Source organism: Struthio camelus, chromosome Z, assembly GCF_040807025.1.
Source record: "Struthio camelus isolate bStrCam1 chromosome Z, bStrCam1.hap1, whole genome shotgun sequence".
NCBI classification, from domain to species: domain Eukaryota; kingdom Metazoa; phylum Chordata; class Aves; order Struthioniformes; family Struthionidae; genus Struthio; species Struthio camelus.
Genome location: NC_090982.1, coordinates 86572518 through 86593586, shown reverse-complemented (window position 1 = coordinate 86593586; position 21069 = coordinate 86572518). Strand labels below are relative to the sequence as shown.

The 21069-nt window shown below is 41.0% G+C and overlaps 1 protein-coding gene across 13 annotated transcripts in view; it reads right to left on the bottom strand.

The window, feature by feature from the left end:
* The window catches only part of LOC104138486 (NAD-dependent malic enzyme, mitochondrial), a 37515-nt gene that overhangs the window by 10197 nt on the left and 6249 nt on the right, over window positions 1-21069 (bottom strand). For 10 of the 13 annotated variants that reach the window (XR_692928.2, XM_068927712.1, XM_068927709.1 and 7 more), the window contains 11 exons: window positions 20060-20188; window positions 9343-9476; window positions 7802-7951; window positions 6278-6353; window positions 5302-5463; window positions 4684-4787; window positions 4241-4350; window positions 4058-4155; window positions 3223-3336; window positions 3017-3131; window positions 1679-1821 (listed from right to left, as the gene is read on the bottom strand). Coding sequence is in view for 12 of the 13 variants with exons in the window: in XM_068927703.1 (XP_068783804.1) it covers window positions 1679-1821; window positions 3017-3131; window positions 3223-3336; window positions 4058-4155; window positions 4241-4350; window positions 4684-4787; window positions 5302-5463; window positions 6278-6353; window positions 7802-7951; window positions 9343-9476; window positions 20060-20188 (1335 nt within the window). In the remaining variant the exon portion in view is untranslated. Of the gene's footprint in view, window positions 1-72; window positions 730-1678; window positions 1822-3016; window positions 3132-3222; window positions 3337-4057; window positions 4156-4240; window positions 4351-4683; window positions 4788-5301; window positions 5464-6277; window positions 6354-7801; window positions 7952-9342; window positions 9477-20059; window positions 20189-20631; window positions 21063-21069 lie in introns of those variants that run through there. The other 3 variants (XM_068927705.1, XM_068927711.1, XM_068927710.1) reach the window with 3 other exon arrangements.

The following is a 21069-nucleotide window of genomic DNA, read 5'->3' as shown; positions in this document are numbered from 1 at the left end:
ATCATCCAGGCTAACCCCCCTGCTCAAGCAGGGTCACCTAGAGCACATTGAAACGTGCAAGCAAAACTGAGGTTGACCCTCCCTCAAACAGTTTTAGAGTAAGTTTCCTCCTGTGACCATCAGAGACGCCAGTAGTGCTATGCTAATGGCTTGGCTCCATAATTAACTCCTGTGTACTTTCAGTTCAAGATATTGGAACTGTGAATTTTATATCCTGAAACATTGCCTAAGTAACTCTTACTATTCTGGCTAATCCCCAGATGCAAAACATCTGAGAGAGACTAAACAATCTTCATTTTCATTTACTATTTAAAGCTAAGGTCTAGATTTTGCCCAGAGGCTGTTATTTCTGCCCAGAGCTCCCTCTTGACCTGCCAACCTCTGCAGCAATAGTTCCCTCCAAACTGACAGGCCTAGTAACACAGACGAGAGTCTGAGCCCCAGCTGGGGAAGAAAGCTCTACCCTTCCTTTTTCTCTGTGAAGGTAATACCACACCATACATGAGATCTTAATGTTGAGAACCACACTAACACTGGAAGGAAGTAGTTCACATTTCCGCATCAAGAAACAAGAAAAGATCTCCACCCACTCACTTTTACATATATGAGTCACTTGATTTGGGGCTGTATTTAAAAAAAAAAAAAAAAAAAAAGTCTTTTCACAAGCCCCACCCCTGAAGTCTTCAAGCAGGCCCTGTGGACAGGGGAGAGATCACAGCGAGCTGGAACCTAAGATTTAAAGGAAAGGAATTACCAGCCAGTTCAAAGTGTTAAAGCTAGCACTGTCTGCCTGATACTGCTCCCTTGCCCCCCACCTCTTTCTCCTCAGGCTCTCTTCAAAGATTAGTTTTATATAAAAGCTGTGCAGAAGGATAAAAGACTTACTTTCTTAAAGACAAACCCTAAATCTGAATATGCTTACCCTGAAATACGCTGGTGATAGTGTTATTCCAAAAAAACAAAAAAAACAAAAAAAACCAAAACCCGCAACAAAACCCCCCAAAGCCACAGCATAATTGCTTTGGGATGAGAGTGCAAAACGAGATGCATTTATACTTAGTTCACTCCTTTCAACTTCTGGTGGCGCCAGGGTATGAGATACAGGCGTGGTGACAGGGGAACGCGAGGACAGAGGGTCAGCAGCAGAGGCCTGTGCTCAAAGCACAGGTCTTCATGGGTCACTGTTAATGATATGAGCTCTGACCTGCAAACACCAGGAAATGACTGAGTGCAAAGCAGAAGTCTTGATCAGATGCAAGGACGTTTGCTGCCTCAGGAACTTTATTTACAACATGACAGCCATTATATTTTAAAGGCTGTACCTAATCTCTCTTTTGATGTTAACAGAAGCTGCTGCTTTATAAAACGAAAATGATACAAAATTTGGTGGGAAAGGGGAAATTGATCAAAGCTACGAAACACTCAGTACCTAATGGTCCCTTCTCAAAAAAGAAGCAACAGGATTTAGGCTATTTTAAGCTTCGAAGCATGTCATTATTTAAAAATCAAGGTTGCTTTTCAAATCACCTCAATTTACTTTTCAAGACGACAAGAAAGAACTCTGCTACTACATGAAGAAACGGTACCTAATAATCTGAGGAGCTTTTCCATTCTCACTGTCAGTAAACAGTTCTATCAGCAAGGGCCCAATAGGTCAATGTTTCAAAACATCACATACCTCTGTTAACGTATATGCTTCCTCTGCTGTGCATTCAGCTTTCACTGTGGGGTTACTTAGTGCAAATATGATGGGTCGCTCATTGATAGAGCCCATTGCTTTGATCACCTCATGTGAGAAAAGCCGCCCAGCTCCTGCAACTCCTGGAGTACAGGGGAATACACAAAGACGGAATCAATATTCAACTACCCCAGGTCGGATGATGCTGATTATAGATTAAGGCCTTGTCACCTCCAAAGACTCTGAGCAAACTATCACAGCCTTTTCATTCCACGGGAGAGAGACCAAGCGCTGCTCTGATACTGGCTGCTTAAAAATCTCATTCTTCACAGGAACATCTAATTAACGTGTTCCTGAAGCCTATTTTACATGCTTTTTTTTGTATTGATCTGCGTAAAGAATGCTTATCGCTGTCCTGGATAAGGAAGAGGTGACTGCAGCTCTCTGAGGATGATTCATCCTAGTTGGGTGTTAACTGTGCAATGCACTTTCTCTTCACGTTGGCATTTCTGACCACACCTGAACACATAGATACAAACACATAAAAACGAACACACCGGATAGAGACTCAAGGGCAGCTACTCAGTCCAGAAAATGTCCCCTCCGCCCCAAAAATGACATGCAAAGGAAATTACAGAATTGTAACAGGAAACACTTGTAATCCCATCTGGGCTCTGGGGGCAGCCACAGTTATAAATCAACACATATATAAGGAGGCCATATATATGTCAGTGACCTTATAGGTACTGTTGACCAGGGACTGCAGTATGAAACAGCTTCAAGTCATGCTGCTGGCAGGTTCTGGCCAGAAAAGCTGGACTGGGGAAAGGGAGGAAGGCAAAAATAAATAAATAAATAAATATATTTTACTTAAGTTAGGGGACTCCCGTTTATCAGAAAATAGTGGTTTCGTGCCTCTGTTCTCTCCCTTGTTGCTGGTGTAGGGAATACGTCTGGGAAAAGAAGTGTATTCTGATATTTAATAAGATTCTTACTGCCCTTCACTGGAAGTTTCAGTTCATTGTGGCCATGCAGTCTCTGAGAACACGCTCAGAGTTGTTCTAAGCAAGGTCACGGACTAGCTGGATACAGACTAGAGCAAGCAGCTAACAACCTCACAAGCTGCAGAAGGAGCACCACAGCTACAGTGAAGGATGCACTGAGAGATAAACTGCAGCTCAATATATTTGCAAGCAGAAAACAGCCTTCAGTTTTTCTTATTTATCTCAGCAGAAACGCAGATCACTGTCACCAACCTCCTTGGGGCCATACTGCCAAAAGCAAACACAGCAAATAACCAAGTGATGGAAACACAGAAGTGAAAATAACCTTACTTACCAATGATAGCTGAAGGCCGAAGTACGTTCACTGCCTCTACAAATGTCTTTGGTATCAGCTCTGGAGCATGGTGCGTAAATGGTTCTTGATTGGAATCTACCATGTGTTCTCGGCCCTACAGGTTAAAGTCGATGCTGTTTGTGAGAAGGCCACGGAAAGCACCGACCACGTGTAACGTGGTGTTTCCAGGCCTGACACACCCCTACCTGAATCAGTAAACCATATTTGTCAAACATCCATATTTTCTTGTAGGCTTCCTCCGCAGAAACACCGCTTTCCATCATAGCCATAACAATGAGGTTTGCAATTCCCAGGGCAGCCTGACGGATGAAAGCACTGCTGTTTTTAAATGAGCCACAATTGGGGTCTGTCGTCACAAACACCACCCCGTTCTAGATCCCCACAAAAATCATTTATTAAGTCAGCTCTGAAACACAAGCAACGTTTGCCTAGATGGGGGCAGATTCCTGGGATCAACTTCATCACGTCTTTAAGCAAGAAGAGAGGCAGCTTTTCTGGGTACTGTGTCCCATGCTGGGCCTGTACCAGTTCAACAGCTACAGCAGAGACACCCAGCTGGACACTAAGAACAAGTTATTCCTGCAGCCCTCCTGCCAAGAAACCATGGCCTAGCGTTTTGTGCCCAACTGCTTTCTGCGCCTCCTTCCACTCTTGCTGCCTGTGATAGAGGCCGTGTGGACAGAGAAGGCAACAGGGCAGAAAGTGGATGCTGGCAACATTTCTCTTTCTTTCCCCTTTCTTACTGAATCATAATTTCATGGTAAAATCTCCTTCCAGCAGTCCCTGCTGCTTTGAGAAGTCCATGTAGCAACATGAAAAACTGAGCCCTGGCAAATGTTAAATGCCTTTCAAATAGTCGTCTTTAAGCAGGTACTCCCTTCTGTTAATGTGTTTTAGCTGGCCTTTATATACAGAGTTCTGCAATAAAATTCCAAGGATGTGAACGTCCAGATTTTACAGAACCAGAAAATATAACACAATGCAATCTTTTGCTGTCCTAGAAACCTTAGGAGAACTCACCTCTCCTGCTCCAAGGAACAGCACTTTCTGCTCTGCAACTGGTTTGCCAGTGGCTCTCTGTGCTGCCAACAGTCCTGCTAAGGCCACTGAAGCTGTTCCTACAAAAGCAGTACAAACCTGAGAAGAGCTGAACAGATCTACATGGCAGACTATCTTTTTAATGAATATAAACAAAGCTTATACCTTGAATATCATCATTGAAGGTACAATATTTCTCTCTGTATTTTCTCAAAAAACGAAAAGCATTGTGATTTCCAAAGTCTTCAAACTGGATAAGCGTGTTCTGGCCATACCTACAAAACGTGACAAATATTCTTATCACTAGACACACAAATTCTTTTAAAACAAATTCTGCACCCAATCAGTTATCTCTGGACAGAAGATCTCCTCAGGCTTTTCAATGCCTAACAAAATTCTATCTCCGTTCTGCGTGTACTTAACAGATGACCCCAAACAGCATGTTCCAAGTCACAGAAAAAAAATCACTGCAGAACTAGAAAGACAGCCCATGTCTCCTGTCTTCTAGTCCTATCTTTATTCCTTAAATGACTTCCAAGGACAGTGTCGTGGGTTCTTTCTGCCAGCCGTTTTGGCCATATTCTTGCGCAGAACATTCAGCATCATACCTGTCTGTAATGGCTTCCATAAACTCATCAATTAGGTCATCATAGACTTGTGAGCGATCCCGTTTTTGATACAGGCCCATATAAAACGGATCTTTCAAGAGTGTCTGAAAAAAATAAATCAAAGAGAGCAGCAGGATGAGTCACTTCCTCAATATACACTTTCAAGTGTCCACAGTAACACATTTCGCACCGTTCTCAAAGATACTGCATTTATATAGCCACTTTAACTGCCTCCAGTCTATATCAACATTCAGTAACATCAGCTGGCACTTGAGGTTGGTGATGGCTGCTTTTACAACGGAACAAATCAATACTGCGAACAATAAACTGCTTTAATAAATCTCATTCACGTTTCCAGCCTCTCAAAGTCAGGTCAACTTGACTGTCTATTTTACAGTGTGCCAGCCTTCACATTACTTCCAAATGCACCACTCCACTGTCACATTAACTGGAGTGCTTCAGTCACTGACACATAACTATAAAGCGAATTGCCTTTAAACAAAATATTTGGTTTCATCTTAAAACAAAGTGCTCAATAAAAATCTCCTCTTACAGTACTAAATACTTTTAAATTATTATAGGGATAGTTTATGGCAAGCAAATTTCAGCCAAACTCACTGTATTGTCAGTTCCAACGTCGATACACACGGGCAAGCATTTATCTGGATGTATGCCAGCACAGGCCGTATACAAACACAGTTTTCCTACTGGAATTCCCATTCCATAGACACCTAGGTCTCCAAGACCCAATATTCTTTCTCCATCAGTGACAACAACAGCCTGCAAATGAAAACAAGTGAAGTCATATACGACTGCTGGAATTTACAGCAATATCAACTGTGCTTTTTCCAGGCAAAAATTCAGTTATGTTTATACAATTAAACAAAATAAGAACAGATTACAAAAAAGTTTTTAACTGAAGTGATAATGCTTAACTCCTTGCTCATTTCACCCAAGCAGAAAGTAGACAAGATAACGTTAGAATCTGCTCTGCTCCTTTTTGTTTGCTGACAGCTACTGCCCAAATCCCTGAAAGCTAAGTGGGGAGAATCCAGGCCACTGTGTGGAGCGACACAGTGTACCATAAACCTTGTACCTTAGGTTTATGATTTCTACCCTTAAATCCAGACAGCAAGAAGCCTGGATGAGTATTATCCACCTCATCTGCCTTTGCGGTTTTGGACCTAGCTGGGTCATACAGATTAATGGCAAAACCCGGGTCTTCCAGCCACCACTCCTATGTTCTTATCTGAGGACAAGATAATCTCTCCCACAGCTATGTAACATAACAAATAAGACCCAGAGGTGCATCCCCCAGCACCTCTCAAGATGGAATGATAAAGTAAAACAAAAAGACTGGCAAACCTAGTTCTGATCATCACTGTTTACTCAAACCGTAAACCTCATATTCAGAATAAGCTCTTCAAGAAATGCCTTGTTTTCATTAACTGTATTCGCCACCGTTGTCAAACAGCTGCCAAGGATGCCTTATGTAGCATTACTATTTCCATTAAATATTCTGAATATTAAAATTTTAAGAAGCTCAACTCAGATTAAATAACAATTAGAAAAAAGAATTATATAGTAGTAGTACCTTAACGTCATTCTCTGGCCAGTTGTTCACAATTGATCTTATATGACCTCTGTCTGAGATAGAAATAAATAATCCTCTGAAAGAAAAAACAAAGCAGAAATATTTTACAGGTGGTAATTAGAAATTTCACCTTGCTTTGTAAAACAAAATTTTGAACAGTACAACGTTCATAAAAATAAGCGTTGAAATCAATTACCTAGAAGAGTGAAAAGACAATTAATTTCTCGTATGCTTAAGTCCATCTGGCTACTGTAACACTCTAAAACAAAAAATGGAAGCAGAGAAAGTACTGTGCATGACGCTACCTGGATTTTTTTCTCTACCACAGAGAGCCAGCTTAAATACTCCACTAGGATAAAACACCTCTGGTGTTTGCTTCAGCAGGACAGGACAGGACCTACTCTCCCCTGAAAGGACACAAGAAAGGGATATGACCCTAGGCCTGGTTTTACTTTGGTGCATCTCTCCTCACAACGTTACAGGAGGAGAGAAGAGGGAAAAGCAAGGAAAGACAAGGACTGACCAAACTGCTCCAGAGCAGAAGAGAGCTTCCCAAGCTGCGAGAAAAGGAGAGGGGAGGAAAAGAGGCAGCAAGAAGCAGAGGAGAAGCACAGAATCGACTAGATATCTACTCTGCTTGCAGTGAGCCATTTGTGGCTGGGAGCAAAGGGGGCACGAAAGGCCCAGGGGAGGGTGTAACAGATGAAATAACTTGGAAAGTGCTGGTTCTGGAAAGAAAGGGAGCACATCCCGAGTTCTCGTTGGGCTCTCCTGCACCCAACAGGATCTGCTGAGCCACCTCAAGCTGCAACCTCTCCAACCCCGCTTTGCCAAGAACTCTCCCTAAATCACAGCTCACCAGCCTGTGCGTCTGCACCCACGACGGAACGACCTGCTGCTCTGCAGCCCATCGTAAGAGCCTCTCCAGCATGGGGGGCCCTGGCCACTTCTAGAGGGAAAACACTGGCCACAGCTTCGATTCTGACAGCGCCACTGTTAGCCTGAGCTTCCTACAGCAAATCTGCCGATGTGCTCGCTGTACAGGGTGGGCATGTGCTCATGTTTCCACATTTACTGTGTGCAGGTTTGTGCTTACAAACAGTGCAGAGGAATATATCTAACAAATCTAACTGAATTCAGCTCTTCTGAGCAGAGGGTCGGGCCAGACGACTTCCAGAGATCCCTTTCTATATTTTTCTCTGAATGCTCTGCTCCTATCCAGATCCACAGACATGATTTCAAGAGCTAGAGAAAGTCACAGCCATCTCCAGGGAATGCAAGAGCTGTACTGCCTCCTGGGGAGAGCTGGAAATAGGGCTGAAGCCCTGCACTTATGTGGTCACATTACTTCTCCCGTTGTCTTTTCCAATATAAACTGGGCCTTCAGTTGTCATCTAATGAATCAGCCTAACTTTAGTGTAGCTAAATCCAAAGGAAAATGAAATAAAACGTTTTCAAACCTCAGGGAAGTACATAGAGAAAACAATAATAAAAGTAGTAGCAATATATATCTATTGTTCTTACTTTGGTCTCCTGAAGATGTGTCCATATTGGGAGCAGGCAAGGCCTACTGTTGGTGTATATACAATTGGCATTAACCGCTCAATATCATCTTGTAATACCCTATAGAATAATTTTTCATTTCTCTCTTGGATTCCCATTATGTAGATATACCTGTAATAAAGCAAAAGAAAAAAAATTAACTGCTTCACATTTATGCTTATGTAAAACAATGTGAAAAATGGCAAAGCAAAAACCAAACTTGCTCCATATTCTGTCTTCATGAAATTCCTTCCTCCACTCAAGCTGGGCTTTGAGAACTAAACAGAAGTTGGAAAGGAAAGAGTAGCAGTACTAAACAGCGATAATAAAAATAATTGATATGACATACATGCACGCTAACAAATTAAGGCACAAACATGCCTTATGATATAAGATAACCCATGGATTTATTGCAGGATGCAGCTGGGAGTCTCATTACTGTTAAAAAAAAATTATCGGTGAAATAATTTTTCATCCAAAACAGGAGGTCTTGACAGTAAGGTCTTCCTACTCCTAACATCGACGCAGCTGTAAAACTAATCAACTCCTAGAAAAAAAAGTCTGCTTCGAAGGACAGAACTCATCGCGCACGTTAAACCTTCAGTTTTGCCAATTTATATGCCAGCCTATCAGGTACCAATTCACATTCAGTTTAGCTGACTGGACAGCACACAGAGGATGAATTAGGGATTATCTTAGGTTACAGCTACTGGACGCTTTGCCAATAGGAGATGATTTGACCCTTTCGGATCTGCAGGTGATATGATGCGGATTTAAAAGTTACCTCTCAGTTGTCACGAGAACAAAACAGAGTTTTGATGTGGTCCGGTATGCTTTGAGTCACTCTAATGCTCCTCTTGCCCTTATGAGACTGCATATTTTCATGTGCAAATACACATACGTTTATATGAAAATGGTAACAAAATGCTAAAAACATGCCACTCTAAGAAAACAAAAACCCTTTATATTTTTTTCATCCAACTAGTGGATTAAACAACAACAGAAAAAGATTCATCTCAAAGAATTACTCATTAAGAATGTCAAAATATTAAGGCTGTAATTTCCTTCTAACAATAATTACAATATAGGAGAAACACTATTTTTTGCATCTAATTAGCAAGTTCCTAACTTACCTAAACTCACACATGTTTTTCTGGTGTTCTCTAAAGCTAAAAAAAAAATATACAGTTCTGTGCTCTGACAACCTGCCGGCCAAACCTTACATATTATAGAAGCATAGCAGCAAGGTCTCCAGCAAGCTGCTGCCCCGTAAGTCTGCAGCTGTGCTACTGGCAAATTTGCGTATGTTCTTTTTTGTTACCTCATGACTACGCAACGTTACAAAATTGCTCCCCAATCTCATTTAGCTACATAATTAACTGATGAAAACAGTTTGCTCAAAATGGAAAATAACTTCCCACAACTGGAAAACCTAGCGGAGGCAAAGAAAGTGCGTTTGGTTATTCCAATGACATGCATTTACACCAATTCCTATCTACCATCAAGGCTGGAGGAGAGCTTACTTTTCCAAGGGGTCGTTCATTTTTGCCAAATTCTTATGGAAGCGTAAGGCTTGAATGTCTTGTGTCTCTATTTTAGGAGGCAGAAGTCCTTGCAACCCAAGCATCTGTCGTTCGTGCAACGTAAAGGCCATGCCCTGAAAACAAAAGAGAGGTGAGAAACATCTAGCAGTGTTTTCTAGCAGTTCAATTCATAATGTATTTGCCATTTCTGACTATCCACTTCCAGGATACCCATGCACACTGCTCAAAGTACACCAAATGTTACTGGACCAAAGTCCAGTTCTGTCCTTAAGTCACCCAACAGCTCACGCAAATCCACAGTGAGATAATTTGGTTGCGGGTGTACTCTTCCAGCTGCGGCAGCCCTGCATCTTTGTCCTGTTGTAAGTGCCAGAGTTAGCAGAGCTGGGATATTTTCTGGCCCAGCTGGGGCTCTCCTCACCCTTCGTGGATGTCCCTTCCAATCGTCACTTCGTCATAGCTCTAGGTCCTCACACCTTCCCCTAGGTCTCACTTTCCTCTGTGAAACTGGAGAACAACTAAGAGATTCCATTGCAGATATGCTAAGGTTTAAAAGTAAAAACAACAGGTGGTTCTTGAAATGTTTCATAAAAACATGGTTGACCAGGAACATGCAGGTCACCCAATCCTGTCCCTGCAATCACAGACAGTAACATTTACTCATGAGACCTTTCTCCAAATTGCTCCATTTGCTCCGTTTTTGTATATACGTCCGATAATCTAGTCAGACCCCAAAAAGTTATTGAATTGCCCTAATGCTTCTGCTGAGATCACTTCTCGACCCAAATCCTTCCTTTTTAATTGGGGCTAGCGCTAATCTCTTAATCTCTTCAAGGGTAATTTTCTATTACCAGAAGGTCTTATCTGTAAGAAATTTAAGTCTCAGAAGAGTTAAATCACCATATCCCACCATTACCCACCTTGCAAGAGGGAAGAATGGAAGAGTCTTACTTTATTTTTTCTGTCAACAGTCATTTTCAACTTTTAAAATTAATTTTAAACCTTTTAATATTTTGATTCAAAAATTAATCGCACCTTACATTAGGTCCTAACATAACTCTAATCCTTAAGACATTTGGAGTTATTTAACAATAATATTCAAGCAGGCATTAACTACTGGCACGTCACGTAATATACTTAACGGCCTGCTGCGAGCTACCTCTTAGTTAATGGAGAAAGAGAGGTATTGTCACAGGGCAATTAAGTCTTAGGCATAAGATTTTGCAAAACTGAGCTGATACGAAACCAGACCTCAGAGCCAAAGTTGCTCGACATGCTAATCCCATTTCTGGCTGCAACTAACCCCATCTTAACTTTGCTTCTGCCAAAAGAAAAACGATACATTTTTCTTTCTTTGAGTTTATTCAGCTGGGTCAGTTTGGTGAATAGTTAGTTAATCAATATTTGAGAAAGCGGGAGCTGAAAATGCAGGAAAGCCTCCCCCATGCCGAGGCGCTGCACCAACCCAAGAGCGACAGGAGAGAGCTGCTCCTTCGAACGTTTTGAAAGGGAAGGAAATAAGAAACATCAGTTGCACTAACAAACAGTGGTTCCTTTGTTTGATAAAGCAGCCAGATTAAAAACCAAAAGCGCGCTTTCTCAAATTTACCCACATTTAAGACAGATTCGCACTGCCAAGTTAAAAGAAAAAAAAGTTTTAAAAATGTTGTTTTATGTCTTGTAAGTACCCTACAAATTCCATCTGCAATCAGACAAATCACAAGAAAAAAGATTAATGAAACATTTGCCCACTCTAGAATGACAGAAAATAAAATTAACCATTAGAATATATGTATTTTTACCTCTGCAGATGGCTGAGTAGACTTTATAGGTGTTTCTATAAAGTATGCATATTCTTAACCAAAAAATTCTGTGGTTTATAGGCTGTACTTTGCTGTAATTCAGCACACTTGAACTGATGATCAACACAGATCAACCACACCTTAGCAAAATCCATAATCAAAAATAGTTGATTTTGGTGTATGTAATTTTCTCTTTGCTTATTCAAATCATATTTAATATCAGTTATTCTGACTACAGTATTTTAATCAGTCCACCTGCTTTTTTGTACTAATTGCACACTATATTCTGAAATAATAAAATACTTGAAGATTTAGAAAGCAAGGTAGTCTACTTCAAGGAGGGGAAAAAAGAATCAAGGAAAAAAAAACCTTAGAAAAACTTCAGGTATTTAACCCCAAAACAGACTGACTCTCTACATTTCTGATTAAGATTTAACTTTCAGTGTAACAGACTTGACATTTAATTCTAAATTCAATTTATACTTTTCCTATTATCTGTGTGTCTTTTGCAGATCAGGTTTTTGTTTTTTTTTCCCCTTTCCTCACGTAACTCTTCCGATACTTTCTGTAAGCAAATTTCAGATTATGGCTTATTCCTGATCTTTCTGCCCTGGCTGCTTGTCATCTGTTGGGTGCAACAGTCACCGTAGCCATAATGACGCCTCTTCTGATAAACGGTTTGAGGAATCAAACATTTCAGTTGAGAACAAAAGCAGTAAACAGCAGAGGCACGAGAAACAAACCAAGAGGAACAAACACTGAATGCCATTTTCCCCCTCAGTTCAAATGCATTTCTTCAGCAACATCGCGAGTATTCAGACAAATGCAAATAAATTACAAGATATGAACATAGCTGAATCAAAACATATTTCAAAGGATTTTTTAACCAGTTATCAAACGGTTTTCGAAGGAGTTCAAAGCATTTTTTTGCCCAGATAAACTTATTTTGTAACCTTTGGAATTCAGTATACAACTAACTAACTATGGTACTACTTTATGTTGAGAGTTAAGAACGAACAAAACAAGCAATAACCCACCAAAAAGCTAGCCAACTGAAGCAGTGATACGATCCTTTATTTCCAAATTACACTATTTATTTCCAATCCAGAAAAAATATTACTACCCGTGTAAGTTCAGTTATTGTAAAGGATCTACTTTAGTTTCACTTCTGCCTCCTTCACAAGATCCCTTAGAAGACTCTCGAGGAATATAAATACATCAGTCAAAGTTTCATGAAACTGAAGCACGCAAAAACATGCTATTAGCTGTTCTCCGTTTTTCCCTCAACTGTCTCGTAAGTTTGTCACCGTTATCAGTTTATGCCTTTTTAAAACAATCACTTTTTAACACATACTGTATCAACAGGGCAACTGATTCAGGAGATGAAGTTAAGCACAGCTGGGAAACATCTGTAATATTCTGAATATTACTTCAGGCACTACCAAAATAGAGATGATGCCAGAAGATTTACGGTGTTAAGAAAAAGAGGAGGAAAAAAGCTTAGTCTCTTATCAGGAGTTACCTAACCACCAGTCAACAAAGTCATTAATATCTACCTGGTCTAAGATACGCTAAAGGCCAGAATCCCTTTAGTGGCACTTTACTTACCAAGCTAACATTTTACTCTAAACCACCTGCAATATCTCACTAGCAAAACCTACATCCTCACTTTCAGAAACTGTTCATAAAATCCCTTAAAATAAAATCTGATAATTTCCACTATTGGCACAGACACTGGGACATGACTTTCTCTTAATTTCCCTGTACAGCAAACCCAGGAACAGTAAACCATCTGAGTCCTTAATAATAATAATACCAAATGAGCCCTCAGGTTTGTATTAAGTGGAACAGCTACCCATGCTCATTCAATTTATTCTAATTTTTTTTTTTTTTTAATCTACAGGCAATCTGGATTTTCCGTGTATCTGAAAATACAAATTACAAGAACTTTAAATGCAATGAATTCTTTAAATGGTACTAAGTACTGCCAGCTGCTTGTTTAGGAGTATGACAATTAAGTCTTACCACATTAAAAGATGCATTTTTATTTCGGCCCAGGCCTAACTCAGAGACATATGAATACCATCAGCCTCCATACAGAAATTTAATCCTCATTCCAACTAGAACATAACAAGTTTAGTCCAGAACAGCACTATAAAAAACCCAGAGCCCCTTCCAAGGCTTGCTGTATTCCCATCCATTATCTCGGATGGTCATGGACCATCAGCTGCTTCTTGGTTTGCATTGGGTTGTTTGCTGTACAGCACCTGGCAGGATGGAGATCCTCCTCAAACTTGGTCTGCCTAAGAGTTACAGTATGACAAACTTATATTTTCCCCTCATTTTACCATCTCCGGTGCTGTCTGACAGAGCCAGCGATCAGCTCCCAGTGAATCAGGGGGCCCTCAGGAATTTGCATCGCTAGGACTGACGTTCTCAAAGGCACTGAAGATCCCACCACCTACTCCAGCGCCCAGTTCCCATTGGTTTCAGCTGTGATTAAATACCTAAATACTGTAACGGTTTGGGCTTAGGTCACAGGAATCGCTTGTTGGTTTCATTTGACCCACAGTGTTGAGTATCCTTTCTCAGTGTGTTTTGCGCTGACTTTCACTTAGATTAGTTTCTTTAATCCTCTTTACAGCTCAGAAATAACGGGTGTCCTTTTTAGGCAGTACAGACAAGGCACGGACTGTGCCTAAGAAAAAAAACAGCACACTTCAAAGACCACAAATGAAATAATTAATACATATGGGTCAAATTTATCACACAAAAATCAACATTCTGCTGCAGAAAAAAAAAAAGGCAAGAAAATGAAGCGTTGACAGGTTTTTGGTTTTTTTTTTAAAGTCAGGACAAGCTCCCATTTAATCACTATATGCTGGGCCTTCAACGCACCAGCTATCTGGCACAGGGACCTTACTTGGGCCTGAACGACTGGACTCTACTACACAAAGCTAACAGGGCTATAAATACCAGCTTATAAAAATTCTAGTTGCCCACTTCACATGAAGGTGAATAGGAGACCAGAATCTTGCCATGACTTTCATAGCACCATTGAGCAAGTAACACTGAGAGGCTTCCGAGCAGAAAAATATCAGGTGGGGAAAAAAATTAATACTAAGGCTTGAGGGAAAACTGTATAGGAGGGGATATTTTTACCTGGTATCGTACACGCTCTGAAGCATTTTGAAAAACCGGTAGAGTTTATAGCAAATAATCCATTCAAAGCCCCTGATAAAGATATAAACGCAGAATGTATCCAAATGCAGCTAGTGTTTGGAAAATGAGAGGTAGCCTACTTCACAGGAAAGATTTAATCAAATGGTTCTCATGTAACTTCTAATCATTCTCGTAACATATTCAGCAGCGTATCCTAGGCTTTGAAGTAGTACCATGAACTACATTTTCAAAATAAAGTAGATTTTACTTGGGATTGCGGGCTTTTTCTTCTCTTAAGCGTGCTTCCTTTTGCTAAATCTCAAAGTTCGCTATTGCACAACATGTCCGCAGTGCAAATTAATAAAGTTCGCTCATACGAAACAAAGGTGTATTTGCTATCTGAAACACAGATTCAAAGTTTATCTGGGTTTATATATACAGTATATAATATGCACATCTCCTTTGATTTCGTTCCTCTTTCATTTTTTTAAACTGAATTTAACATCTTTCATCTTCTACAAACAACAGTCTCTATGGGAGGGGGGGGGACTAAAGTACAACACCAAGCGCAAGCTTTTTACGTTTTCCCCATCAGTATGCCTTAAACCCTTTGTGGAAGCTACAAGGGCATGGCTACTAAAATGGCCAGCTGCAGTCTAGATATTAACTGCAATAAAATTATATACTTAGCGCTCCCCAGCACCACAGTCGCCTGTGTTTCTTCAAGAGGTTTTGAGTCTTATCGTCCTCGCCTCTCCGAGAGCAGGACACGGCTACAGAGTCTCCTGGGAAGACAGTTTGCAGGATCCGGCTGACATGGCATAGGGATCTACTCCCTGCTGAGCTGTAAAATGACCCAGAGCTTAGGTTATTAGGCCTTTAAAGGGCTTAGCCTCTGCAGGCAAAGACGCTGGCAGTTCTTGTACCACATCTATACGCAAGGAACCAGGTGTAAGTCACTACGGCTGCTGACCAGATTTGGCTAACCAGCATTTATGAATGATCTGGGTTCAGCTGGAGCTGTTCCTCCCCAAAACAGGAGCCTTTACACACCAGCAAGCAAGTCACCTGGCCCCTTTGGGGCTTGCCTCCAAGCACGAATGGTTACAGTAAAGCTGTACTTTGCAAATCATGAGCATAACGGTTTGCAATGGATCACCTACCATTTCATCTCAACCACACAGTATTAGCGAGCACCCCACAGACGTTTCCTTAAACTGCTACCCGTAACTGAACAGATGCATTAACCCTACAAATCTCAAGACAACTGCCTTCCTTCCCTGACCTGCAACCCCAATAACTCAGGATTTGCGAGCAGAATAGCTGATCAGAGTTAAATGAGGTGTAATACCACCTACCAACTCGTAGCACCTTTTCAGGCAGACAACGAAAGCTAGTTGCAGATTAAACAGATCCATCTTCTTTCCACATTTGAATCCTCTTAAAAACAAGCAGATCTTCAAGGAAGCTGAGAACAGCTTTAGAAACTGCAGATGTGTGGCCATGTAACCTCCATCCCCAAACCAGCTGGGCAGGACACAAGACCGTGGTGGGACTCTTCCTTCGGGCTCTGTGTGTGTGTGTGTGCGTGTGCGTGCAAACTAGTAGTTTTTGTCAATGTTTCCTGCCTTCTAGGATGTTTCTTTGTGACTGACCAGGAATTGCTGGTAATATTTCAAACACTGCAGTTCCCAGCAAGATGAATATCACCACTTTCAGTATGTCCACGCATTCTATTTATCTTGGTTTCCTAAGAAAACTAGGAAGGCAGATAGGCATTGCTTATTCTACACCTTGGCTGCTCAACAACCAAGCAGCTACGGCCTAAAAAATTTCCCATCAGACGAAACCAAATGTGTCTAGAGCAGCGCAGCAGGAACGGGCAGAGGAAGAAGAAAGGCAGCATTTCTGTTTAGATCTTCATTTTTACACAACCCTTCCTCATATTCTCTTGTCCTACCCTATTTATTTTGTCCAACTAGCTTTAACTTTGTTTTCTTTTTTTTTTTAATTCTGAACTGGAAATACACTGCCTGGATATGTGCCAGAAGTCAGTCAGATCACTTATATCTTTGGTAAGAGAACTGATTCTCTAAACAAATGTAATCTATCAGAATTTCAGTGATGTATTCAGTAAGGCATGTAGGAAAACAAATTGGGCTGAAAAAGCTGCAAATAAATGCAGATGAAAATGCGATTAATGGTCTAGCAAAGGACAAGGTAACAGAGCCTATGAAAAGATGACTGCATTCCTGGAGAATAGGCACCAGGATAGTTCCTCAGAAATTGTTCTGGGGATAAATCTTAAATTGATCATTTATGACACCATCAGCAAATTCTTAATTTATTTTTTAAAATATGTCACGTACTCACACATACATGTGCCCAGGCACATACGCATATAAATATGTGTGGACATATGAAACGTGCTAAAGATATTTGCTGAAGGGAAAAAAATTTGAGAAGCATTGTCAGGATACGAAAGCAATATTGAAGAATGAACTAACAATGTGATATTGAGAAACGGTACAATATAAAAGGGGTAATGCAACAACCAACCACACACAACGCCGTCATGCACACTGAGATTAACAAGAATTGATACCACAAGGTAGAAAATTGTCAACTGACAGCAACTAAAATACAGAAAGTGTCACAAATTATGCAGAGTCTCAAATTTGCTGCAGGCACGAAGAAAACAAACATATAATAACGTTGCAGGTCACGTAGTTCCAGTGACAATAAAGACACGCTGACGCTCCTCTACACGGCAGCACGGACATTACCAAGATCAGGGGTCATCATCTGTTCTGTGCTGGAAGAAGAAATGCTGACCCATGAGTGAGAATCCCAAGCATTACCACAACATAAATAACAATTTAATTGCCAGTATTAAACAAATGAAATTGTCTAAGTGCCAAACAAGCTTAAAAACGCTGCTTCCACACAGTAGGGATCACCAGCACAATATAAGGTCCTGAAGCCAATTAACTATAATTTGAATCCCTGTCACAGAGCAGTTCAGCAGAAATCAAACATCACGGGTGACCATAAATATACATTGATGCCAGCAATGCAGTTACAGTACGTTCTGCAATTGTTTGGCTGCAACAGCAAGGGCATTACTGATATAGCTCATGACCTTTCCCGAGCTGACAATAAATATTTGAAACCTGGCCTTGAAACATAAAAGCCTAAGACAGCCAATGCAGGCAGTATGCACCTGCAGGAGCCAGGTAAGGCTGGGAAAGACTAGGAAAAAACCCCAACTCCAACGGCAAAGTATAGGAGCAGATTAATTTGCAGATGGGGAAGGGGTTCTTTCCATGAGTGATGCTGGCATCTTACAGTTCTTATCTTAGGGCCCATGTGTATTCAAATGGAGTCCAAATGTTCTGTAGAAGAAGTTGATATAGACTATAAAAAACACAAACAACTAAAGAACAAGCTACAAGCATATAGCTATAAGCTATATGCTGATCTCAAGTCACCAGCAAGAAATATCAAAGTCCATTATCTCCGTGTGCATGTGTATATACACATACACACATACACAAATATATACACCACACATGAGGCAGCCAGGGCAAGAAGAGCAGAAAGGGTAATTTCCGTATTTAGTCAATCATTTATTTCTCTGCTGTATTTCCAAAATAAGTTTCAACACAGATAATATGCGCAACCACGAAGCAGTATCACTTAACCACTTTATAGATCTATTCAAACAGGTGTCAGCCTTAATGACAGCCTGACTAAAGCAGAGCCAAACAAATGGGGAGAAAGTTTTTCCTCTGCCCAGTATCATTTCTTAGCGCCATTTAAAAATAAAAAAAACAACCGCTATTAATAAGCACCTCTCTGCTCTTCCCTCCTCCTCAAAACACCTCATAAAAAATACTGCATTGTGCTCAGTCCCCCACAGAACTACTCTAGGCTTTAAAAAAAAAAAAAAGAAAAACAAAAAAAACCCTATCACCAGAAATACATAAGAAACGACCTATTGTTTTTCTTCTGACCACTGTTGCATAACGGGCACTTGGAAAAGCTTTCAGGGCTTGAAATAATTTCCTCTGGCTCGTCAAAGGGCTTACAGCTCAGAAAAGTCTCGAGATACCTGATCTTGATAAATCACTCCAGTCTATCCTTTTTTTCTCCTGCCCCCAACACTCCCATCTCAATTTTGTTTTTGCAGTCAGCCAGACTCAAACTACCACAGCTATCTCTGTATTTGTGCAACCCACATTCATACGATAGTGAGGCGTCTGTACTACACTGTATAAGATACAGTATACTGTATGTACTATACTGTATAAGATAATGCAAGCAACTTTTTGCCTTCTTTCGTTCTTTTCAGGACACTTAAGGAGTCACTCTTCCCAAAAGAAACGCCGGAGTGATTCTCCCCAGAGTTATGGGTAGGATACAGAGAGATGGGGCTTGTATTTCTTAGCTTGATTCCCTCCCCCTTTCCTCCTTAACTTTTGAACCCACTGGCCAAGTTCTATCAAATCCGACAGTAAGAGAGGGACAAAGGAAAGAAATTCCAACAAGTTTCAATTAAAAAAAAAAAATTTGCTGTGCAGAGGAAAGAGCTAGCCTGGTGCCCCACCGAGAGAAAGGCTGCACTGAGCGCAGGGGTTAGGTGTTTGGCTGCCAGTTGGCCACTTCACGGCAGCACGTGCTGCTTCGTGTCTGGGCAGGGGGCACGGGAAGGGGCCGAGAACACTGGGGGAGAGAAAGAGCCAAGGTCATGCGGCGGAAGGGAAGGAAGTTTACAGAGAAGGGGAAATCTGAAGCACTACAGGAGGAGGGGGAAAAAACCAGAGAGAATGGGGAAGAAGAGAAAAGCAAGACATTAGAAAGCGTAGACAAAACCATGAGAGACCAGCTTTGCTAGTTCCACTGCTCATGAAATACCCTATTCGAGGCAGCAAGGTCTGTCACCTTTCTTGATCACTTTAGATGGCTTCGATTAACTGCCAAAAGCCCTCATCTCATCTCTCACTAGCTTTAGTTTAAAGGTTGATCATTTTATTATTCCCAAAGACTACTACTGCTCTGGAAAAAAGAGGAGACGGGGGGTAGGGAGTTGGAAACGGGAATCTTTTAAGAAAGCAGCTTTTCATTTTCTCCACGAAGAGAAATTCCTCTCAATGCATGGAACCAACCTAAAGTCTCTACCTCCCAGTTAGCTTATTTTTAGATGCACTCTCTATCACTCTCTGCACAGAGATGTTTCTAACTGACATGGCTTGGTTCGCAATTCAGTCTGGCAGGGGAAAACCAGGACTAGGACGCAGAAACTAACACTTTCAATCGCTTGCAAGTTTGAATTCAGAGCTACTTTTGCAAACTATGAAATAAGGCTCTTAATCGGCTAAAATATTCTTGGAATTCAACCAGCCAAAAAATTAAGCCCGTTATCAGCAAGAATCACTGATTCTTAATTTGGAATGAGGGAGCAGCAGGATCAGTCGCGTAAACTGCAGCAAACTGAGGGAAGCGCAGGCTGACAGAAGCAGAAAGTGTCATTGCAAGTCCCTGTATGGTAGGTCTCCAGGTAGTAAACTTTAAACGATCGCTGGCGCCTCCGTCTTCTGTACCCCCCTTTTTGGCTGTGACCCAGTACAGCTCCTTGACCTTAAAACTGAACACTGCTTCAATCGTAGAACAAGGTTCGCTGCGCTGCTACCAGCTGAAGATAACATACTTGATAAACACACACTACCAACCTTGTTTGTTCGTGGGTTTAACATCAGTGGCTTGCCTTTCTCTTTCGTATGCGCACTGCGACATGCCATGGCACAGGGAGTGGCAGCTACTCTTAATCGGGAGAACATTTTTTTGTTTTTATACTGCACCTGAGAAGAAGAAACGAAAATCATTCAGATACAGAAGTCATTGAACTAATATTCATATTTCTACATTATCTGTTGTAAGAGAAATAGGTACAGGTTAGATAAGGCTCCTCGCTCTGCGCTGTGGTAATAACTCAAAACTGCCTTGTTGCAGCCAGGACGAAGAAAGAGAAGGAAGTCTTTATGATGAACGGAGCCTGCTAGTGAGCAGAGAGAACGTAACAGGGAAACTAGTGTAGCTAGCATCATGCTGTGGTCTGCAGTCAGTCGGCATTTACTAGGAATTGTCTTTAAGGCTGTACCCTAAAGCTAGAACGGAAAATAGTCACGAGCAAATATTATCCTTCTGTGGTGAGCCATGTAACTGGCACCTGTACGAATGCCAGGGAGGATAGAATGACTTGGGCTACTACAGCAAGAAAATTGAAGTTGCATTTCTCCAATACCTTTCCGACAATGAAATCTACTGGCCTGGTCAACAGAAAGGAAAGAAAGCAGGTCTCTTGGCCTATTACAACTAGATTAGACAAAAAATGTAAAACAGTTAAACATTTATTGAACTTCTGGATTCCACCCCATGATTTTTTAACTTCCAAACCTAAAAAAGAGTTATTTTCAGAAGAGGTATATCCTTTTCAATAAAGAAAATGTTTCTCTACCAAATTCAAAAATTTCTTAGCACCATTCAAAAGCCTAGTTCTTAATCCTGTCAGGTGAGGACTACTCTCAAATCCATTTTATTCAATTATTTTTAACGTACAGCTCTTTGGAGCAGTAACTATTTCTTACATGCTGTATAACACAGTAACACAAGGGGACGTGTCCTGGACTCGTCTCTAAATGCTATTTCAGCAACGCTCAGAGACAGAATAGCAAGCACACCC